The following is a 20,650-nucleotide window of genomic DNA, read 5'->3' as shown; positions in this document are numbered from 1 at the left end:
ATATACAATGATGCATGGGGGGGGGGGGGACATAGTGAAGTTTTTTCTTCCAGTTCAGTTCAACTTTTTCTCATTAACTTTTCAATGAATTCATTTGTTGGCTTCTTTCTTCCTTGCTTTCAGCTGTATTACCTGTCCTTTTCCTCACTTATTAAACCCACAGATTCAACCCATGTATTTACTAAAGACACTGAAACATTGTATGATCAGTAATGCAACAAAACTTAATGTGCAAAGCCATCCCAAAGTCCAATGCAGAGAGGCCTTTTACTTCCAATAGCATAAGTGCCCAGCTTGCCATCTGGTACTAGCTCTAGGCAACATCATAAAGGGATGGAAAGTGGGAGGCATACAAGTCATCTCAAATTAAGAGGCTTCATCATTTAGAATAAACAGTTTTGTGAAGGAAAGTTTCTCTCTCCAGACCATTCGAAAATACACAAAACTCACAGTTAACACTTACCATCTATGTCTTGCCCAATAGATAGTCCAGCCCATTTTCTCTGAAAGAAAAAAAAGTGTTGCTTGAGAAAATACCACCATGTACCAGGATTCATCTTAAGGAAGGCAGAAAAAGATTATCGACCAACCAAACATTTTGGGTAAACATGATACAAGTCATATTCAAAGTACAAGCTCATATCATTTTTATACATGCTATACTATATGAGAGCTAGTGGAGTACAGTGGAGTCTCCAGTTCAAACCTTTGCTGTCTCCCAGCATACTCCCTCCTCTGCCTGCATCTACAGGGTTGTTGTACAGATTACAAGACACTGTATATAAGCACTAGGAATTATAAGCAGTTCCTGTTCCACATAATTATTTTCCTTTAGTCTGCTAAGCAGTGCAGTACAGGCAAATCAGTCTAGAGCAGTGATTTTCAACCTTTTTCATCTCACACACAGACAAGGTGCTAAAATTGTCAAGGCACACTTGCACTGCTAGTGGTGGCCGCACATTCCCCAATGGCCCTACTAATAAATTACCCTCCCCCAAACTCCTGTGGCACACCTGCAGAGCATTAATGGCACACCAATATGCCACAGCACACTGGTTGAAAAAGTGCTGGTCTAGAGTGCAGGCCTGGTGCAATGCCACAGTCACACTAGTTCAACTGAGCTCATGTATTCATGTCTCTAGATTTATTGTACACCTTTGATGCTCTTGGTACACTTATTCACCTGAAGATTCTTCTATTAACTTTTTAAATAAACGCTTTTCTTTTGTTACTTATGTTTCTCCCCATTGAATGACATACCTCTATTGCTTTTTTGCTTTCTCTCTTACTTGCATATGTTTTCCCTGGTATGGCTTGAACGGTCTGGCTCCTGAAATTCAGTCTGTTCAATCCCTCCCAATTTTTACAAGGCATCGCTAAATGCATTTGTTTCAATTAGTCTTCCTTGGGTTTTTTTTTCCTTTTTATTCATTGGTTTGATATTATACTGTAAGCTTATGGGCATAACTTCATTTTTTTTAAGCTTTTATAGATCATTTAGTTATGTTAGAAGCATAATATTATTCAGAAAATAATGTAAATACTACATTTCTAGTCCTACCCATCTGTGGCTCAGGGCTAGTAACATGATCTCAATATTCTGAGAAACTATAATTATTCCCTTTCTAGAAATAAAAGAGCAGAGGTTTTTCCACAAGGTCTCCCAAGGAGTCAAAAGCTGAAACAAAGATCCAGGGCAAGGTCTTCCAAGGAAACACTACATCTTCTAAAACAAGAAACTGGAGGAGGGAAAACCCTGCTTTGCAATTTACCTCATCACAGCCCTTGCAGGCTGTTTTTGCTCATGGGAAGAAAAAACACCCATTCAGCAATTCACTCCCCAAGCTGTGCTTTGCTTCTTTCACAGGTTCAAAGTGTTTGCTGGCACTGCAGGGGGCTCAGGAAAGCCACAAAGATTAATCACACTTTGCAAAGTGCTGTTGCTAAATATCCAGCACTTTGTGCTACTTTTGACAGCTATTGGCACTGGGATTTGCAAGTACTAGCTCACCAAGAAAAGATTATTTTTCTTCCCTTTAACAGCTGAGATCATAATAAAAAAAGAATATATACCACATTGCTTTCCCAGGACACCTATAACCCTTAGCTCCACATGCTAAGTGAGCTAAGAATCCAAATGGTAAACCAACAGCATCATAAGTGCAATTGCACCATCTCTGCCTGTACTATGGCTAATAAAATCCATCATATTTATTTTTCACATTTTTATACTGGCCTTCCTCCAAAGAGCTCACAGTTGCTCCCCTCCCTTTTGTCCTCACAACAACCCTGTGAGGTAGGTGAGGCTGAGGAAGTGACTAGCCCAAAGTCACACAGGAAGTTTCATCTTCCAGGTCTAAGTCCACCTCCCAAACCACTACACCACCCTGGCTCTCATGAAGGTAGAGAAGAGGAAGGTAGGAAGAGGACAACTTATTCTCTGTAGCTCCTGTAGGAACCCATTTCAATCAATGGGTTGGAATGACAGGAAAATCCATTTAGGCTAGACACAAGGAAGAATTTCCTAATTATAAAAGCTTTCCAGCATTGGAGCAGTCTGCCTGGTGCAGTAGTGGGCTCTTACTCACTGGAGGTTTTCAAGCAGAGGCTGGATGGCCACCTGAGAGGGACGCTGTAGCAGTTGTCTGAACCAAGCAGGAATTGGACTAGATGACCTCTAAGGCACCTTCCAACTCTACTATTCTATTAAAACATTCTTCGTTCCTAAGATAAAAGACTGGAGACACTTCATCACCCTCCACTTCCAAGTACTCACACCTGAGCATATCTTATATACAAAACTTCCTTGCCATACAAAAGGCATTTCTAGTCCAACATACTGTCTTCAAGAGGATTGTTAGATGCCTCTAGTCATCTCCTCATTACCTTAATATACAGACTTTGTACTTTTAGACTCAAAACCTACTTTTGATTCTAAAAATTTGGGGAGAGGATGCAGCTCAATAACACCACATGCAGAAGGTCCCAGGTTCAGTCTCTGGTATCTCAAAGTTGGGCTGAAAAAGATCCTCAGCTCAAACCATGGAGAGCAGCAGCTAGTCAATGGAGAGACCAGTTCTGAGACAGGTGGAACAGTGCTGCATAATAACTGTGCAGTGAGGTGAGGTCAAGTACCACCCACCATAAAGTAAATTACCACTGACTGAAAAGCAGTGGTGTAAACAACTTTGACCAAGATATAATAGCAGTCTGAAACACTAGAAGGCAGTTTCATATGTCTGTATCCCATTCTCTTTTGGCACAACAAGAAAGGGATTGTCAAACCCATACCTGTGGTAAACTGAAGGCAATGGTGCCTGGAACAACTGAAGTATGGCTCCTTAGTGTAAAAATGTATTTGTGGTTAGGTGAGGTCTTCACAACTACATGCCTGAAAGGGGGAAGAGGAACACAAAAAGAACATGGATTACTGCATTCCCAAAATCTGAGCTACTCTAAACTGCTTCCTTTCAGTGAGAATACAGATAAAGCAAGAAAAACTACACTTAATACAAAAACATGTTCTCCATTATTTTTTTTACTGATATAGCACAATTTGAGAAAATGTCAGGGACGCTTTGCTTCAAATTCCCACTATAACAGGTACTATCTACTGAACTTAGAACAAGACCCTTTGAGTCACAGGGCCACAGGTCTTTAATTTTCTTCCCTAGAGAAGTCCACAAACACTTGGTTTTCCCACTTCCAGGAAAAAGCAAAACATATTTGCATCAGAAAACATTTTAATACAGTCTCTGCCTCTTAAATTACATGTGTTTCACTTTTATGTGGTCCAGGTTGCATTTTTACTTAATTTAACTGTGCTCAACAGCAGTAGCTTCCATTATTAGATGAGTCTTGCAATGGTATCTTTAATCCATACAATCCTTTCAATGCTTGTAAAAAAGCAATTGAAAAACAAACTTAAACTACTGCCTGTTGACATTTAATTTTTTTGACATCAGCACTTAAAGTACAGCCAACTGCGTTAGTAGGTAGCAGTTGACACAAATGGTTGGCAACCTTCAGTCTCCAAAGACTATGGTATAAGCCTACAGTACCCAGTATTCCCAGGCGGTCTATCCAAGTACTAACCAGGCCTGACCCTGCTTAGCTTCCGAGATCAGACGAGATCGGGCATGTGAAATAACTCCACTTGTTCAGTCTCAACCAGTCTCAACCAGTCTCAACCAGGAAAAAACAACTCCTTCAAGCCCTCATTTGAGAAAGTCAAAGAAATAACCAATACATACAGGCCAGACTGAAAGTCCTTTTCATTAACCACGGCACAGTTGCTTAAGGACAGCTCATCCGTGGGACATCGCGCAGCTTGCATAGTCTGTGAAGGAAATGGAGGAAAAGGTCAGCAGTGAAGAATCAAAGGACACACATGCAAGATGGCTTTGCTTTCTAAAACTCACGCTTGATTAAGTCAAGAGAATAAGCAAGGCAAATTAACTGCTTGCAATTGTTTAGCATTCAGGTGTTTTTGAGAATAGAGATTCCTCACAATATTTGCAAGCTGGGGTTGCTACAACCTGGTTCTGAGGGCACTCATAAGAAGGGATGATGGAGACCAACAAGGATGAAACAGTTAACCTTTGTCAACAGCCAAACAGCTGCACTCTGAACCAACTAAATCTTCAAAGTTGTCTTCAAGGGCAGCCACATGTAGAGTACATTATAGTAGTCAAATAGAGAAGTGACCAGGGCACGCAAAACATTATGTGATCTATTTGACTTTTCTCTGTAAACCACTTTGTGAACTTTTTGTTGAAAGCGGTATATAAATACTGTTAATAATATCTATGTGACGCAGCATACCTGCCATAGGTGATAAACATGCCACCACTTGGGAATTTGGGAGGAGGCCCTGATTCAAGAGCATTCCCACACTAGTAACCTCTTCCTTCAGGGCGAGTGTGAATTGCTCCCCCGATCCCTGCAAGGCAATCACATTCACTATTGCTCTGTTCCAATGGTTCCTGAGCTTTTGAACACCAAGACCCACTTTTCAAAATTACACTCTATCCATCTATCAGAACCCAACAAGCTTTATAAGACTTTAAAAAAACCAGTTTTACCTTACAAGCTTTGTTTTTATCCTTTTTACTAAGATGCTGAGGGGGGCACCTTCTGGAGCATTCATAAGTCTCCACATTCATCAGAACATTCTGGTGGTCTGCCCTTCGCCTGGCCTTCAGCAGGAATTGAGGCATGTTTGCCGACTTGCGGATCATCACACACATGTGGCTCACTTTCCATAGGGTTAATAATTTTTCCTTCTCAGCTATCAATTTGTCTGACACAATCAGAGCACAGTTCTGGTCATGTTCAGTTGAGCGGGCCAGAGGCTTTCAGGGAACAAGAGGTTGGCTGTGGGCCAGAAACAGGCTTGCTGCGGGCTGCATCTGGCCCCCGGGCCGGGGTTTGGAGACCCCTGCTCTAGTCAATAAGTCAACCACCATAAGCAACTCTGCCTAGTCTGGAGAGAGCTTCAGCACAACCACTTCCATCCCAACCACTACCAACTTCAGACAATGAGAGACCTATTTGCCTTCTGATGAGGAGAAAAAGAGCTGAGTGTCGTCAATATACTGATGGCATCGTTCTCAAAAATGAACAACCTCAACCTGTCACATATTAAAGTATCAGCCGGTCAATATTTCTGACACCGGCAGCAGCTTTCCAGGGTTTCTGACATCAGTTTGGACATTAAGATTTACTTGGAGACGCTAGGGACTGAATCTGGGACCTTGTCCATGCAAATCAGGTAAAATGAAGGTCCCCTGTACAAGGGATTCACTTCACAATGGACTCTCCATAGGAAAAAAAGTTTATTATACAGTAAGTTATTCACTTTAGAATTGGTTCTAGGTCGTATCTCAGTAGGTAGCAGTATTTCTAACATCATGACTGTGTATTGTGGGAAGGATATAGCCTTGTAATTTGTGTTTTACAATTACAGCATTGTGTAAGCTAGGGGTATCCAAACCCCAGCCCAGGGGCCAGGTGCAAGCCACAACTAGACTTTATCCAGCCTATGGTCCCCTAAGAGCCTCTGGCCCACTCAATCAAACACAACTGGTAGGTGTTCTGAGGGCTGGGAAGGCTGCGCAAAAAGGCCGGGGAGGCTTCAGGTTACTTCCCAAAAAACCAGAAGTAACTTTTTGTGCCCTCTGAAGGCCTTAGAAGAGGAGTGTCCAACACAATTCATACAGAGGGTCAAACAGCATTCATCATGCCTGCTAAGACTGGAAGTTATGTCATTAGGCAGGAGGCGATGTCATTAAACAGGTCATAACCAAAAATAAGCACTTTTTCTCACTTAGGAACTCAAAAGCTACAAATGACAGAAGAGAAAATATGCAAATCTTGATCATATTTCAAGATATGGCAGAGCCCAATTTCATGTGGTCTGCCCTTTCAGCAGTAACTCCTCAGCACTGCTCAGCAGCTGAGAGCCTAAGGGCCAGACAAAAAGCTTCCACAGGCTGCATCTGGCCCCCGGGCCTTATGTTTGACAACCCGGCCTTAGAAGGCTTCCCTAGCCCACACTCTGGGTGTTTCTTGTAATGTGCTGGTTCTGAGGTATTTACTCCTATATGTTTAAGTAAAGTGCTTGGGAGGTGGGGGGAATGGGGGTCCATTTGACTGTGTGCTTTATTTTGTGGTGTGTGTTGGTGCTAGGAAAAATCCTAGAAACTATATATCCTGTGATATGCTGGTTCTGAGATATTTACTACTGTACATTTAAGTAAGCTGCTTGTGGGGTAGGGGAATGGGAGTCCATTGGGTGCTTTATTTCTGTAGTATGTATTGGTGCTTCGAGAAAACCTGGAAATTTGAGCCCATTCATTTATTCATTCATCTAAGTTCCATCTGTAATGTTTTAAAATTTTATATTTAAATTGTTTTTCCCAGCCCTCAACACGTGCCAGATATTTGATGCGGCCGTCTGGCTGAAAAGTTTGGGGAATGCTGGTGTAAACTGATAACCATGCCCCTTAAAGAGCACAGTTGGCACCTTTACAATAACTTTGCAGAGAGGGAAATAGCTTAGTTCAGTGGCAGAAATTTCAACATCTGAGGTCTTGGAACCAATTACAAAAAAAATGAATTTTAGGGCCTACAATTCACAATACAATAGTGTCTAAGGAACAGATTACCATTGTAAAGTGAGGGCCCACTGAGCTAATGCCCCCTCCCTCCTACGTTTGTTCTGGCCTGATAAAAACTAGTAAAGAATGCACCTCATGCTTTGTGCAGCTTCATAAGAGATCTCCAAAGTGTCAAGAGGCTGGGATAGACTTGGTGATCTTGAGACACCTGACACAACATGCATACAAAACTATGAACTGCAGGCCCCATGCTTATTATTTATATAATCAGTGTATGTAGTAAATTATGAGTTTCTCAAGCAAAAAGAAGCCGGCTTCTGCCCCCAAGCCCTTAAAATCTAAAAATGGCTCTGAATTAAAAGTCAGGAGAGCCTCTCATCTTTACATATACCACCCATGCACAATCATGGCATTCATTTCTACGACACAGAGAGGACATGATTAGCTTGGCACTGATCAGCCGCAAGGCAGCAGCAAGCATGCACAGCAGAAGTGATCTATGAGTCAGCTGCAGCTTGACAGGGTGCAAAACAGATAAGCCCAAAGCATGATGAAAATAGGACACAGGTTGCCTCCAGTTTTATTCAAAAACAAAATTTGAATGCCCACAGAAGTGCAGCTGCAAACAAGCATAAGCAATCAAAGCAAATGGCTCTTTAGGTTCAGTCCATCTTGGTTTTTGAAGGAGTTCCAAACAATAGAGTTCTAAGTGGCTTATACTCCTCTCATTCCCTCCCTAATTTCCAAGCATTCAGTGAGGAAGCAGAATGGCTTCCTTACCAAGCCATGGAACATAACAGCCTGGCGGTTGCCCAGCCTCTTAAGTGACTGACATCACTAGACAACTTCTCACATCTTTGGCACTCCCATACTAGAAATCTTACCACAGCCACTGAGGCTACAAGACATTGTACATCCACTTTTATCTATCTATACCAGTGTTTCTCAACCAGTGGTACAGGTACCACCAGTGCTACTTGAGGTGGTGCCTGGTGGTACTCACAGGACCCCTGGACATCTGCTGCCCAGCAACAAGACCAGGAATGCAGCACAACAAGCAGTGGTAAGAGGCTCAGCAAGCCAAGCTCCACAGCATGCTTTTCTGCACTTGAAAAAGCCCTGCCTGAAACTTTCTTCCATCCACCCTGAAAGTCTTACTGATGTTTGTCATATCTGGCCTCCCAACCCAGAAATAACTGGTGATGATGTCATTATCACTTCCAGTGGTACTTCCAGTGGTACTACGAATAGGTGGACTATGTAAAGTGGTACAGCAGAGGACAAACCTTGAGAAATACTGGTCTATACCACCTTATCCCCAAAAGAAGCATGGTCCTCATCTGCCATGTTTATACTGCGGGCCACATTTACTGTATATGATTACACCTTTAAAAACCACATCAGTCTAGAACAGCTACTTCCTTCCATGCTCTTTATTTTTCCCATGCCACAAACCTATCACCTCTTCCACGAACTAGAACAATTTGTGGGAAACCTGTGGCTTAGGCTTCTCTCCCACATTACTGAGAGCTTCTAATCTTACTACGCCCCTTTTACATGGTTCATCCTACATATATATCTACATGTTAAAATACACAGAGCAGCTGAGTTCCTGTCATTTACCAGACCACAAATTAGGAATTTGCCAGTCTCATGCAGAAGTATGCTAGTTCCCAGGTTACACAGAATGCATACAATGACTTAAGTACATGGGAAGGCCAGGCAAGGTAATATTGCATTTCCCTAGGTATTCCCTAGTTTCACAGCCTTTAACCAGAATATTTGTTCAGAAAGAAAGAACAAACTGATACTGTGTGGATTCTAGTGGATGTGCTGACTATCAAGCTGGAAACCAGTTGACACCATTCACAGCTGTGCCATAAGCTACCATGTCTGGTGAGGTACATGTTATATAAAGTGCTCAATGATTCCAGCAATTTCCACATGGGGAACATCCATGAGCTTCTAAAATATCACAAGATCTGCAGATGGGGCCTTAAATTATGCTAAGCATATAAAAAAAATCACTGTGTGCTCGAAGCAGAGGAAGCAACAGCACAAGGGATGGAGGAAGGTGCAGCTCTGCCGTTGTTTGATAGGGTGACTTATTCAGATTCTGTCTGGCATTGCTATTGCTTCCCATCCATTCTTTTCTCAGTCAGAAATTATGTAAAGAAAATTCCTCAATGCTACCTTCAACTGCAATGAAAATGGACTTGTTTCAGTAGGTTACCCTGAAAGGTGTGGAGAGGAGAATAGAGGGGAACAGGATTGTTGACACAGCAGACTCTGAAGCCAGATTGTGCCAGACACATGGCAAATACCAACCTCAAGGAGAAAGGAAACAAAGAAGCTAGGCATCCTGTAATTTAAATATGAAGTTCTATTAAATATCTGGCACTCTGCTTTCCTGTACCCAACCACAGTAGGCTTGGTGAGACACAAAATCTCCTGGAGATTTAGGTGCTATTTTGCAATCTACTCTGCAGGGATTAGAGAGTTAAGCTTTTTCCTATGTCACAGAAAGCATCTAGCTTGATAAACAGAAGCACAAATGGTATCACTTAGGTAAAAAAAGTACTGGCAAGCAGTAGCCAGTTTCTACAAAGGCAGATAGAGGAGCTATACAGAAGATCATGTTCAGCCCTTCATTTTATTCTTATGTCTCTTTAGAAAGATATGAAATCACATAGAACTGCAAGTCTAAAATAGCTTCATTTCTATTTATCTTTTCTTTGGATTGATAGCTCATCCTTATACAATGGTGATTACTCACAATAAGCAGCCATTAACATTTAAAACAAAGTAATCTCAATTCTGATTTCAAGCTCAGATTGGAAGCTGCACACACTGATCTGGAATCTCTGAAGATTCAGGGTGCTGGGGGGCCCCGGGCCCAATCTGCAGATACAAGAACAGCTTATTCCTCCCCCCCCCCCATACACACACACTGGTATTTCACACTGTGCAAAGGTGGATACTGGCTCAGATTTTAAGCTTTAAGTAATAAGAGGATCTCTTGTCTCTACAGCATTTCCCGATCATAACAGATGAGCAAATAAGGCTGTAAAAATCCAAAATGTGAAGTCAAATAAGCATCACTAATGCTACAGGAAATCTTATTGACTGCCAGGTTTGAGAGGACTGCTGCCTCCCTTCCATCACTTGGGACACTGCAGTATAGGTATGCTAACGCTGGACAGAGAACAAGACTGCTGCAGACGTGGGCCTCTTCAAATCCAGCACAGAACATAATTTCAGAGCCCTGCAACCCTAGACTTGGGATGCAGAAATATAATTCCCACCAGATCTGGACTCCTAGCCCAGACTGACCACATGTGCCTGGGGAAGCCCAGTGCATGCCGCTTCCAACCAATCTTCAGGAGGAAAGGAGCTCCTATCTCCCTAGGAAACAAGAGACCATTATCCTATGGTTTGGTGGCACAGGATAGAGAAATCCTTTTTACTAGCACCACATGCCCTGCGGAGCAAGGAAGAATGAGGAATAAAGATGGAGAGAGAAAAGTACTCCGGGTTATTCACAGAGTTACATTATTAATGGTTAATAAAGCACTTTAAACTGCTAAGCACTGTTATTTGGTGGGCTACTGTGAGATACAGGAAGCTGGATTAGATGGGCCTTTGGCCTGATCCAACAGGGCTCTTCTTATGTTCTTATTTAAATAATTAACGATAAACAGGCCCTGTCCCTAATTCAAAAAAGAACTCATTAGGAAAGAAAGGACAGGGTGATAGCAGCCTATCCAAAAAAAGACAGGTGTCTTCCTCCACCCTGAGTTTCCACTCTAAACACTGACAGAAGGAAAGACAACAGGGGGCAGGAGGAGAGAAAGCAGCAAAATTAACCAAGGACCATATAACTGCATCAGATGAGCACATCGACAAGTTCAGAGACAATGTTCTAATCTAGAAAATGAGGAAATACATATTCTAAAGAAATTATTCATTTCACCGATCATTTGAAGAACCTCAGGTAAATACCAGAACAGGAAAGTGGTAGAAAAGGGATGGGGTGTGCCACATGGCCTGGACTGCCTGATCATCTATTAAGAGTCTACGCAGGTTGAAATCTTGCATACTTACACTAATCTGTTAAGAAAGTTTACCCTGCTTACTAGATATTCTGCTTTCCCCCCCAAAAAAACAATGCAACCACCACCCACCCCAGGCACTTTTTATAGCAAATCAGGTGGTCTAGATTCTACAGCAAACAAAAAAACTGAACTCAGAGTACTAGATAAATTTATGTAGAAACCAGCCACAGCTGACTTTCTCATTATTTCTTTTTTCCAGCCAACAAGTCTAGGCTTCATCCTTTCCCTCCAGTAAACACTGGATGCACACAGTGGGTAGACCAGACGGGACAAAGAAACAGTAGGCAAAAAGGGACTGGGAATTGTTGTGACAGGGTTACCATTTAGCTGCCATTTCTTTTCAGTGCTTATTCCTATGGAAATGGCTGACAGGATCTTTCTGTAAGACGTTTTATACACCTATGAGTGGTGAAAAGATCAAGGTCTAGTTTTCACCAAGATGGTACACTCCAGATACAGGCTGACTACTTCAGACTACAGGTGAAGACTCTTGTGATGGAAAGTTTCTCCATACAACAAGAATTCCCTCCCCACAGTTTTCTACTCTATAGACACCTTTCTATCTTATGCAAAGTTCTCACTAACTGTCTTTGGACTGTGCCACTCCAAACTGCATGCTGGGACTCACATGATCAAGTACTTCTCAATTTTTTTAAACCCTCCCTGCACACAGAACATTAGCATGTCAAGGAGAAGACCGGGCTAGAACTCTCTTTCAGAAACTTTAGTTTTCTGCATGGAGGAGAGGCTTTGTAGGGAGGAGCATTTTATCATGTGAGCCCAACTGCCATCTGGAGTGGAATAGCCAAGCTGGAGGTTAACCAACTTCCAGCCCAACCCTATTCAACTTTTCAGCACCAATGCAGTCACAATGCTTCCCCAAAGTAAAGGACCAAATGTTCCTTTACCTTGAGGCAGCCTCTGTGATCACCACCCCTCCACCACAGGATGCAGTACAAGCTCTGCAGGGTGCAGCCGCAGTTGTGCAGTTAGCACAGCTACATTTGCGATAGAAAGTTGGACAGAATTGGGCCCTCAGTGTGAAGAGGTTGAAAGGAAAAGGAAGACCATCTAATCTGGAGGCATTCATCTGGACTGTTTTCCTTCTGTGTGAATGATGAGGAGTTGCTTGAGATTCTGTTGCACTTAGCTGGTTATGTTCCCTTGAAAGAGTTTGTCCACAACTGAAACACAGTCTTTGCTCATACGCATGGCAAAGATCTGAAAAATTGTGCAGCTTGTTCTGCAAACCCGAGGAGACTTCAGCCTTGTGTTATTCTAACAGTAGCCCACCAGTTGACAAAGCACATATGAAGAAAAGAGAATTTTAAATAGAAGATTGCAATATGGCATTGAGGTTTTGATCAACTGGGGGCAAAAATCCCACTGAGCATGTGCAAGCTATTTCAAATAAGCCTGAAGTAGCTCTTTGGACCCCATTCTGTGTTTGGAAGAACTACCTGGGAGGGCTATCATCAAGAAAGAAGAGTACCAATGATTTTTATTACTGGGAATCTATTCTTTTGGAGCAACCAAACAGTATCACCCAGAGATATTAAAAGAATGTTTGCTCCACAGTACCTTGATTTGCCTATCCTATGGTAAACAGGGTGCAACATTAGAGCTGATTCTGGGGGGAAAAGCAAATTATCTGTCCTAAAAGCAAGGCATTCCCCACTCATTACATCATGGCTTTTTCCACACAAAGAGGTTGCAAAATATGCCAATGGGGTTCAAAATCTACTGCAAATAAATACAACAAAATACAATATATTGCAGCCAGAAAACATCTTGTGATGGGAAAGAATTACAAAAATCTGCAGCAACTCTGATCTGAACTAAAACAAAGATAGTAACAGGACCTTCTGTTCCCAGTTGAGAAAGCAGAAGAGGAAACACACAAGTCTAAGACCTTCTCTTAATCTTGCTCTGATTGGGTCTCAAACAATGTAAGCGAGATAAAAATCCCTCAAATGAATAAATACACATCAACAGAAGACGACTAAAAACATAAATCAACAAGAATAGCCAAACAAACCAAATGCCTGTCAATACAAAGTTTTAACAAGATGAAAGATTAATCAGGAGGGGCCAAGTAGTCCTCAAGAGGAAGAGAGTTCTGTGGCCTGGAGGCTCTGACCAATAAAGCCCAATTTTTTCCCACCCTTACAAGTAAAACGTAACCCAGCAGTAGCATTTCCATCTACTTGGCTTCTTGGCCATGAACAATGTTTTGTTTGCTAACAAACTAGGGAAACTAAACAGCTCAGACTGTTAGTTATTCGATAATCTAATGCAGGGGTCTCCAAACCCCAGAGAGATGCAGCCTGCAGCGAGCCTCTATCCAGCCCGTGGTCAGCATTTTGTCCCCTCAAAGCCTCTGGACCAGTTACCAGTTATCCAGTTACCTCTGGTTAACAAAATTATCAAGAATGTCAGCTTCTATAAAGGAGTGTTGTAATTTTGATTGTACATTGTGCTTAAGATTGTATTCAGATTGTAGGGACAAGAGTAGCTTTGATGGTCCGTTTGAAGATTGTGAAGAGGTCACAGAAAGTAGAAAAGCCAAGGGGGAGAGCAAAGGCTCAAAATAAGAGACAACTGAGATCAAGGAAACTAAGGCAAGGATAAATGCAATACAGGCAAAACCTGAAGAAAACAGCAAAGGAGACAGGTGTCTATGAAAAAAAACATTCACAAGGTCTTGAGGGACTGTTCTGGTAGTGGGAGAGAAGAGATAGGAGTGCTAAGTAAAGTGGCTAGATGCATGAAGTAAAGTGGCTAGCTGCTGAAAAGTAAATACCTGAACAAGAGGTGGAATTATGGAATGGGGGGGGAGATAGAGGCGACAAGGACAAAGCTAGACCAAGTCAAAAATTAATGTAATGGGCTATATCCCATTAATATATGGGATAAGAAGAGGAGGAGCTGTATACTACTGATAGGAAGAAAGGAAGGGGATAAACAAAGTTTAGAGAACTAACTGAGCACAGAGTTGCAAAGTCTAGGCAGTGACAAGCCTGCTATGCCTTTAAGAACTGCATAGAAAGGGAATTCTACCAGCAATAGCTTCTTCTTACCACTGCAGCATTGTGACCTAGCAATTTTAAGGAGGCAGTGAAGGCCAAGAAGCAGGGGGTGAGGGTGGAGATGCTGCATTTCACATATTAATTTGAACCAACCAGTCAGTTTTTAGCTGCAGTGCTCTAGTTTTTAACTGAGTGCATACGCATTCAAGCTAGACATTGTGGAACCCCCCCCCCCCCCCAAAATCTGTTTCCAACATTTATAACAAGTCTTCCATACAAAAAATACCACCAGCTTCTCACCTTAGTGTCCATAAACAAGAAGAGGAAAGCTATTTATATTTATGCAGCACCTTCAATCACGGTTATTTGCCAACTGACATAAAATCCACAACAACAACACAAAGTCACTGATCTAGGTTGCCAAATTTAAGTTACATATTTTGAAAAGGCAAAAAAGCAAACTCTTAAAAGCTTCATTATGCCAGGTCTTGAAAAGGCACACAATCACTGAGTTGTCATATCTGCAAATGTAAGCCCTGCTTTTCTTATTTCTATGGAATTTTCATAAGGACTGGGGTGTTTTTTAATGGTTATTTCATCCTAATGAGTTAACTGCAGCAACTTCATATCTAATTTGAGTACCAGAGGTCTCCTAAACTAAGAATTCACTGGGCTCTCAATTACAAAAAAATGATATTTGCATGATATGCACATGTATAAGAGCCAGAGTGGAGTACCGGTTTGGGAGGTGAACTTAGACCTGGAAGATCCAGGTTCGAATCCCCCCTCAGTCACAAAGCTTCCTGGGTGACTTTGGGCCAGTCACTTTCTCTCAGCCTCACCTACCTCACAGGGTTGTTGTGAGGAAAAAAGGAGGGGAGCTGTGTATACCACCCTGAGCTCCTTGGAGGAAGGGCGGTATAAAAATGTGAAAAACTAAATAAATGTTTGGGTTTTTTGTTTGTTTTACTGAGGCAAATGGCACCCTGGGGAATGATAATTTGAACTAAAAATAAATGATAGGTTGGGGGGAGGAAGGTTTAAAGCCCTCCCACTGCACTGAGGTCCCAATCCAGGTTTGCTAAAACTTCTGCAAAATAGAGATGACTTCACGTATTCACAATGCATTTCTTGATTGCACATCTAGTGTGTCTCTCAAGGATCACTGTACATGCAGTCTTGCATTCAGGGCAAGTAAAAGCCTCAGTCTAGCCAATTATGTGAGGGTTTACTGTCACAGGGACAGAAATGTGCACACTACAGCAATGGCTTAAGTGACAATCTCTCTCCTCACATAATCCCATCACCCAAATTCAGTTTTATACAAGACTGAATAATGGAGGCTTCACAGGGAGCTCTGTTCTCATTGCTAGGACCAGACAAGTACCTAGGATAGCTACTCAACCTGTAGAAAGACGAAAATAGCAGCAATATCATGGTAAGAACTAGCAAGGCAAAAACCCTCAGGGGAGAGCCGTTACTTCCTCACTAGCTACTTGCATATCAAGTTGAGTGCAACATGAGCTTTTAGATTTTCAGATGCCATCTCTTAGTTATGCTTGCAAGGAGTTCTTGCAGTCCATCTGCTCTTGATAGCCACATCCCACCCCTGTTCACATTTCAACAAAAACTGAAGATTACTTCTCTGTCCACTTCTATCTATAGGTTTTTACAATTCACACAGAGAAAAGTTCACATGAGAAGCTGCCTTAAAAAGTGGACAACCCAACACTTAAAGTTACATCTGAATCATTCCTGAATCCAATGGTTCCCAGACTTTTTTGACTGGCAGCTCCCTTGTTCTACTGGCCTGTTGGATGTGGCTCCTGATTAGGACTACAATCCTACACCCAGTGGTTCTCAAAATTTTAGGGAAATTTACTCCCTAAGTAAGTCATTGCAGGGGGCAGGCAAGGGCAACAAAAGACCCCTTGGACTGCATTGCTAAGGAGGGTGCTTTTACTTACTGTGGGCTTGGGCAAGCAGCAGGGGGTGCAGGGAGCCCTCCGCAGAGCTCCCCCAAGCTTGGAATGTTGAGAAGCAGCATGCACAAACCACCTCCTGGTTGTGATGCAAAACCAGAAACGGTTTGTACATGCTGTTTCCCAACATTCCAAGCATTTAGGAGCCCTGCAAAGGGCTGCTCGGGGCTCCCCACACCTCCTGCTGCTTACCCAAGCCCACAGTAAGTAAAAGCACCCCCCTCACCCCTCCTAGTGACCATCATTGCATCCCCCCTTTCTCCGCCACTTTAAGGGATGGGGAAATCTTTACACAAACTGATGGTCATGACCCACTGGTTTGAGAACCACTCCTATACAATGTATAACACAGTGGATTTTTTGCAAGGATTCCACAGCTCCCTGGGTAGCCAAAGCTCATAATTTCCCCAATTTGGGAAACACTGCCTTAATCTCTACCTACAAAAGCAAAGCCAAGCACATTATGAAATCAATCAAGCCTCAGCCAGATGCTTTTAAGAGATCTTTTTAGTTTAACATCTCTGCTAGGAATAATTATGCAAAGCCCGGCCAGCTTATGAGGAATATGTGATGTTTGAAAATCCTTTCCAGCCCTAACATACTATGTTTAATACAACAATCTATACAACAAAGGCAAACCCCATATCATCCTTTGGCCAGGTCAGTCATGTGGCTCACTTCCTGATGAGGCTCTATCACACCAGTTTCTTTCAATCAGAAACGCAATACAGCATTTGTTTCTGGTTTACTTAGAACTCTTTCATACTGTATGTTTCTACAGTTATCAACTAGAAAATGTAATCAAGTAGACTAGTGCTTCCCTACAAAGGAGTAGGGAGTACCATACAGGTGTACAGGGTAGGGGCTATGTCAGCAATACAATTTCCAGCTGCTGCGGGGAGGGGGGGGGGAGAGAGAGGTTTTTTAACTTACCTGAGGGAATACCAGCCTCTGTACGATACAGGGAGCCCTGCAGACACCTCCACAGAGCTCTCCAAGCTTCCAAAACAGTTTTTTAGAAAAGCAATCAAAAACCACTTCCGGATTTCAATCAAAAACTGGAAGTGGTTTTCAGAGGTGTCTGCAGGGCCCTCTGCAACCCCGGAGGCCAGCACACCCTCTGGTAAGTTGAAAAAATTCCCTTCTTGGGGATTGCATTGCTGCCTTCCTCCCTTCCTGCCCCTTAAAGGGGCAGGGACAAGTCACGACCCACCAGTTTGGGAACCACTGAACTAGAATGATCACTTTTGAGACTTCCTAGTTACCAATTTCTTAATGGCATTTAAGGAGCACTCAATGAGGGAGAAATCTTCTGGGCATACTCTGACATTCTAAATAGATTTTTTTTTCTTTAACTAGCCCCACCCAATATTCCAACATCATCACAAGACAGTGGAATAACCAGACATACTGGGGTGCAATTCTGGACAGCCTCATTGTACAGCAAGCTATATCCGGCTTCCAAAAACTCAAGCACATCTTCCTCAGGCCACAAACAAGTAAACAATAATTTTGGGATTGCCTTCTGTTACATACATGTCTGTTCCCCAATCATCCCACTTAAGGATTCCCAAAAATGCTACAATCTACAGAGAGTAAACATATATTAGCCCTCTAGGACCAATGATTTGAATGAATATCCTTCCTTTCAGTACCAAATGGATACCTCTTGTGGCAAAAGCCTACTAGCCTCTCTGGTGTTAAAAAGCATCTACTGAAAAGGGCAAGTGAACCTTGGATTGGTATATTCATTCTTCTTTTCCTAATTACTCCACCACTACACTCATCCCTCATCCTAGAAGACAACAAGCACAGATATAAACTGCTAGGAATACACTCAGCCACTACAGTTAAAACAATGTCAATTTGACATCACTGTGATCAGCAGCATCACCACAGAATCAAGCCAGAAACAACCTGCAGACAATCCTTTGCTTGCCAACCAAGTATACATTGCAGTGAAGATGCTTACCGCATAAACAGCTTGATCCTCCCACCCTTTCCCCACTAGATACTGTTCCAGATGGAGGAAGCAACACAGTAACAAGAGCCTATTAACAACAGGTCACCCTAAGTATTTCTCACACAACGAACCATTTCAGCATTAATCAGGCTAATCCCAGGTTCTGCAACACCATATTTAAGAACAGATGGAAGGGCACATTTTTGTCAAATAGTCTTCGAGGAAAGCCATCTATATCTAGATCATGGAAATGAGTTGATAACCTTTTCCCATGTACCCTTGCTATAAATACATTCTGCTGCAGTGAGATTCACTTTCCTGAAAGGAGGATACCCATAATATCTTTCATGCTAAATGCACCAAAAAATGAAGGTCATAAAAAGGTGATTAATCAATTAGCACTAAAAACCATTATTGGTCTGAAGTATTGGTCAGAAAGAAATTATAGGAAGCACTTGGCAAAGGGAGAGAAAATGGGTGAAAGGAAGGATTCTGTAATGTCATCAGGTAGAACAATACTATTTTTGGAAAAGGGACTGTGAAAATCATTCTCTGTTGGGATAAACAGAAAAGAAATGAAATAAGGATGAAAAGCACATTAACCCATTTTTGCCCGACCCACAGGTGTACACATTTGGTCCCTGTTGCATATATGCAACATTGGGCAGAAACGGCTTAAGGAAAAATAGGAGCACAATGAAATTAATCGTTAATAGTGCAGAACAACACTGGAATACTTTTCAGTTCCCCAGGATAAAGCACTTAGATGCACAAGATTTGTCTACCCTTCACACTCTTTTCCAACAAGTAAAGAAGGTCAAGTATATCTGTGACAAAGAGGGTTAAAACAGCTTTCATTATAGCTTATATTTAAATACCTATCATTTATATTTGAATTACGGAGGTCATTTTACAACAATGAGGAAGGACCAGTACTAGGATGGTGCTGAAAGAAAAGACTGAAAGCTCCCCCTACTGTAGAATTATGCATTGTTAAAGAATGAAGTGAAGAGGGAAGAACAGGCACACAGCACTTTTTATTAGTTTGCAAACTCCTCAGGGCAGGGATCTGGCTTTTGGTTTGTTACTCTTATCAATCATCCTGAGCTTTGGAGTACATAGACAAATAATGGTCCTATGATGCTACCAGTTAGATTCTCAGTCTGGACGACCACATTTCAGGGCAGGAGGTCCAGGCGACCCACATTTTGGGTTGCAAGGGTTCAGTCAACCAACGTTTCAAGGTGCAAGGGTCCAGTCAACCCACATTTTGGCATGTGAGGGTCCAGTCGAACTACATTTCAGAGTGCGAGGGTCTGGCCGACCCACCGCACAGCATGCGAGGGTCCTGCCGACCCCCCGCGCAGGGTGTACTGGCAAGCGGGGATAACACAGAGTCCGCCCCCAAACTGGTGTCATCCTGCAAAGGAGTGTGATATGGGGGGATACACCTGCCGGGGGGGGGGACGACCAAGGAAGGGGGCTGCCTGGCATGGAGCGGGAAGTGGCACCGCACCCCTGCGAGGGCGAGAGGCGGCAGACGAGCACCCTCTCTCTGGCTACTCCCAACCTCCTGGGGAGCCCCGCTCCCCGGGGAACGGCGGCCCTGCCAGGGTGGAGCCCCGCGGCCAGCCTGAGCCCCCCACCACTGTAACTGACTTTCGAGACTGAGGAGCACGAACTCGAACGCGGGTCTCTGCGCCTCGCCTCAGGAGGGGCGGTGATCCCGCTAACGTGGCCAGAGCCCTGCGCTGACACGTCACAGCCCCCGCCTCCCTCCCGACTCTCGCTACATCGACTGCCTCACTCACCCGGACCGCCATCTTGTTCTGCAGCTGCTGCACGAGCGACTGACAGAAAGAGAGGGAGGCGCAGAAAGCAACAGCGGCCGGGAGCGAGGCACGCAGAGCGCTGGGCGGGGCCTGTTGTGGCCACGCCCGCCGTTCCTCTCTCCTCCAATCACCTGCCTTTGCTGGCTGCTTCTGCCCACTCGATGAGGGTGCGGTCATATTAATATAAACTTCCGGTTCTCGTTCGCCCACTTTGAGTGGATTCAGGGCAGCCATGTCGGGGGCTCCTTTCTCAGTATTAAGGTTCCTTGCCCTCCATAGGGCAGCTGTCAAATGGAAACCGGACGTGATTCATACTCCCTCAGCTCTTCCCATTTTCTAACTCTATAGTTCTGTCTTGAAGACTCAGGCTCCGCCTCCGCGCTTTCCACCCCTCCACGTTAATTCATTCGAACCTCTCAAGTCTGAATGACGTCACACTTCAGGCTCTGAGCCTGATCTAGACCCGCAAGGGGTGGGGGAAGGATTCGTGGGACTTACTGCTGAGTAAGGCTGGTATCCTGTGATACCAGCCTTACCTGGGAGTAAGCCCCATTGACCATAATGGGATTTACTTCTAAGTAGGCATGCATAGGTTTGGGCTCTCAGAC

General features: G+C 43.2%; 1 protein-coding gene across 2 annotated transcripts in view; it reads right to left on the bottom strand.

Moving 5' to 3' along the window:
* NSF (N-ethylmaleimide sensitive factor, vesicle fusing ATPase) overlaps nucleotides 1-20,084 on the bottom strand; it is an 88,571-nt gene extending 68,487 nt beyond the window's left edge. For both annotated transcript variants that reach the window (XM_066628313.1, XM_066628314.1), the window contains exons 1-4: nucleotides 20,022-20,084; nucleotides 4,254-4,339; nucleotides 3,292-3,391; nucleotides 464-503 (exon numbers count right to left, since the gene is read on the bottom strand). In XM_066628313.1, coding sequence (XP_066484410.1) covers nucleotides 464-503; nucleotides 3,292-3,391; nucleotides 4,254-4,339; nucleotides 20,022-20,033 — 238 coding nt within the window. In that variant the 5' untranslated portion in view covers nucleotides 20,034-20,084. The remainder of the gene's footprint in view (nucleotides 1-463; nucleotides 504-3,291; nucleotides 3,392-4,253; nucleotides 4,340-20,021) is intronic.
* Nucleotides 20,085-20,650: the final 566 nt, after the last annotated feature.

The sequence above is a fragment of the Tiliqua scincoides genome, chromosome 5, assembly GCF_035046505.1.
Source record: "Tiliqua scincoides isolate rTilSci1 chromosome 5, rTilSci1.hap2, whole genome shotgun sequence".
Classification (NCBI taxonomy): domain Eukaryota; kingdom Metazoa; phylum Chordata; class Lepidosauria; order Squamata; family Scincidae; genus Tiliqua; species Tiliqua scincoides.
Note: the sequence above shows the minus strand (reverse complement) of the source record. Positions and strands in the feature narration are given on the sequence as shown.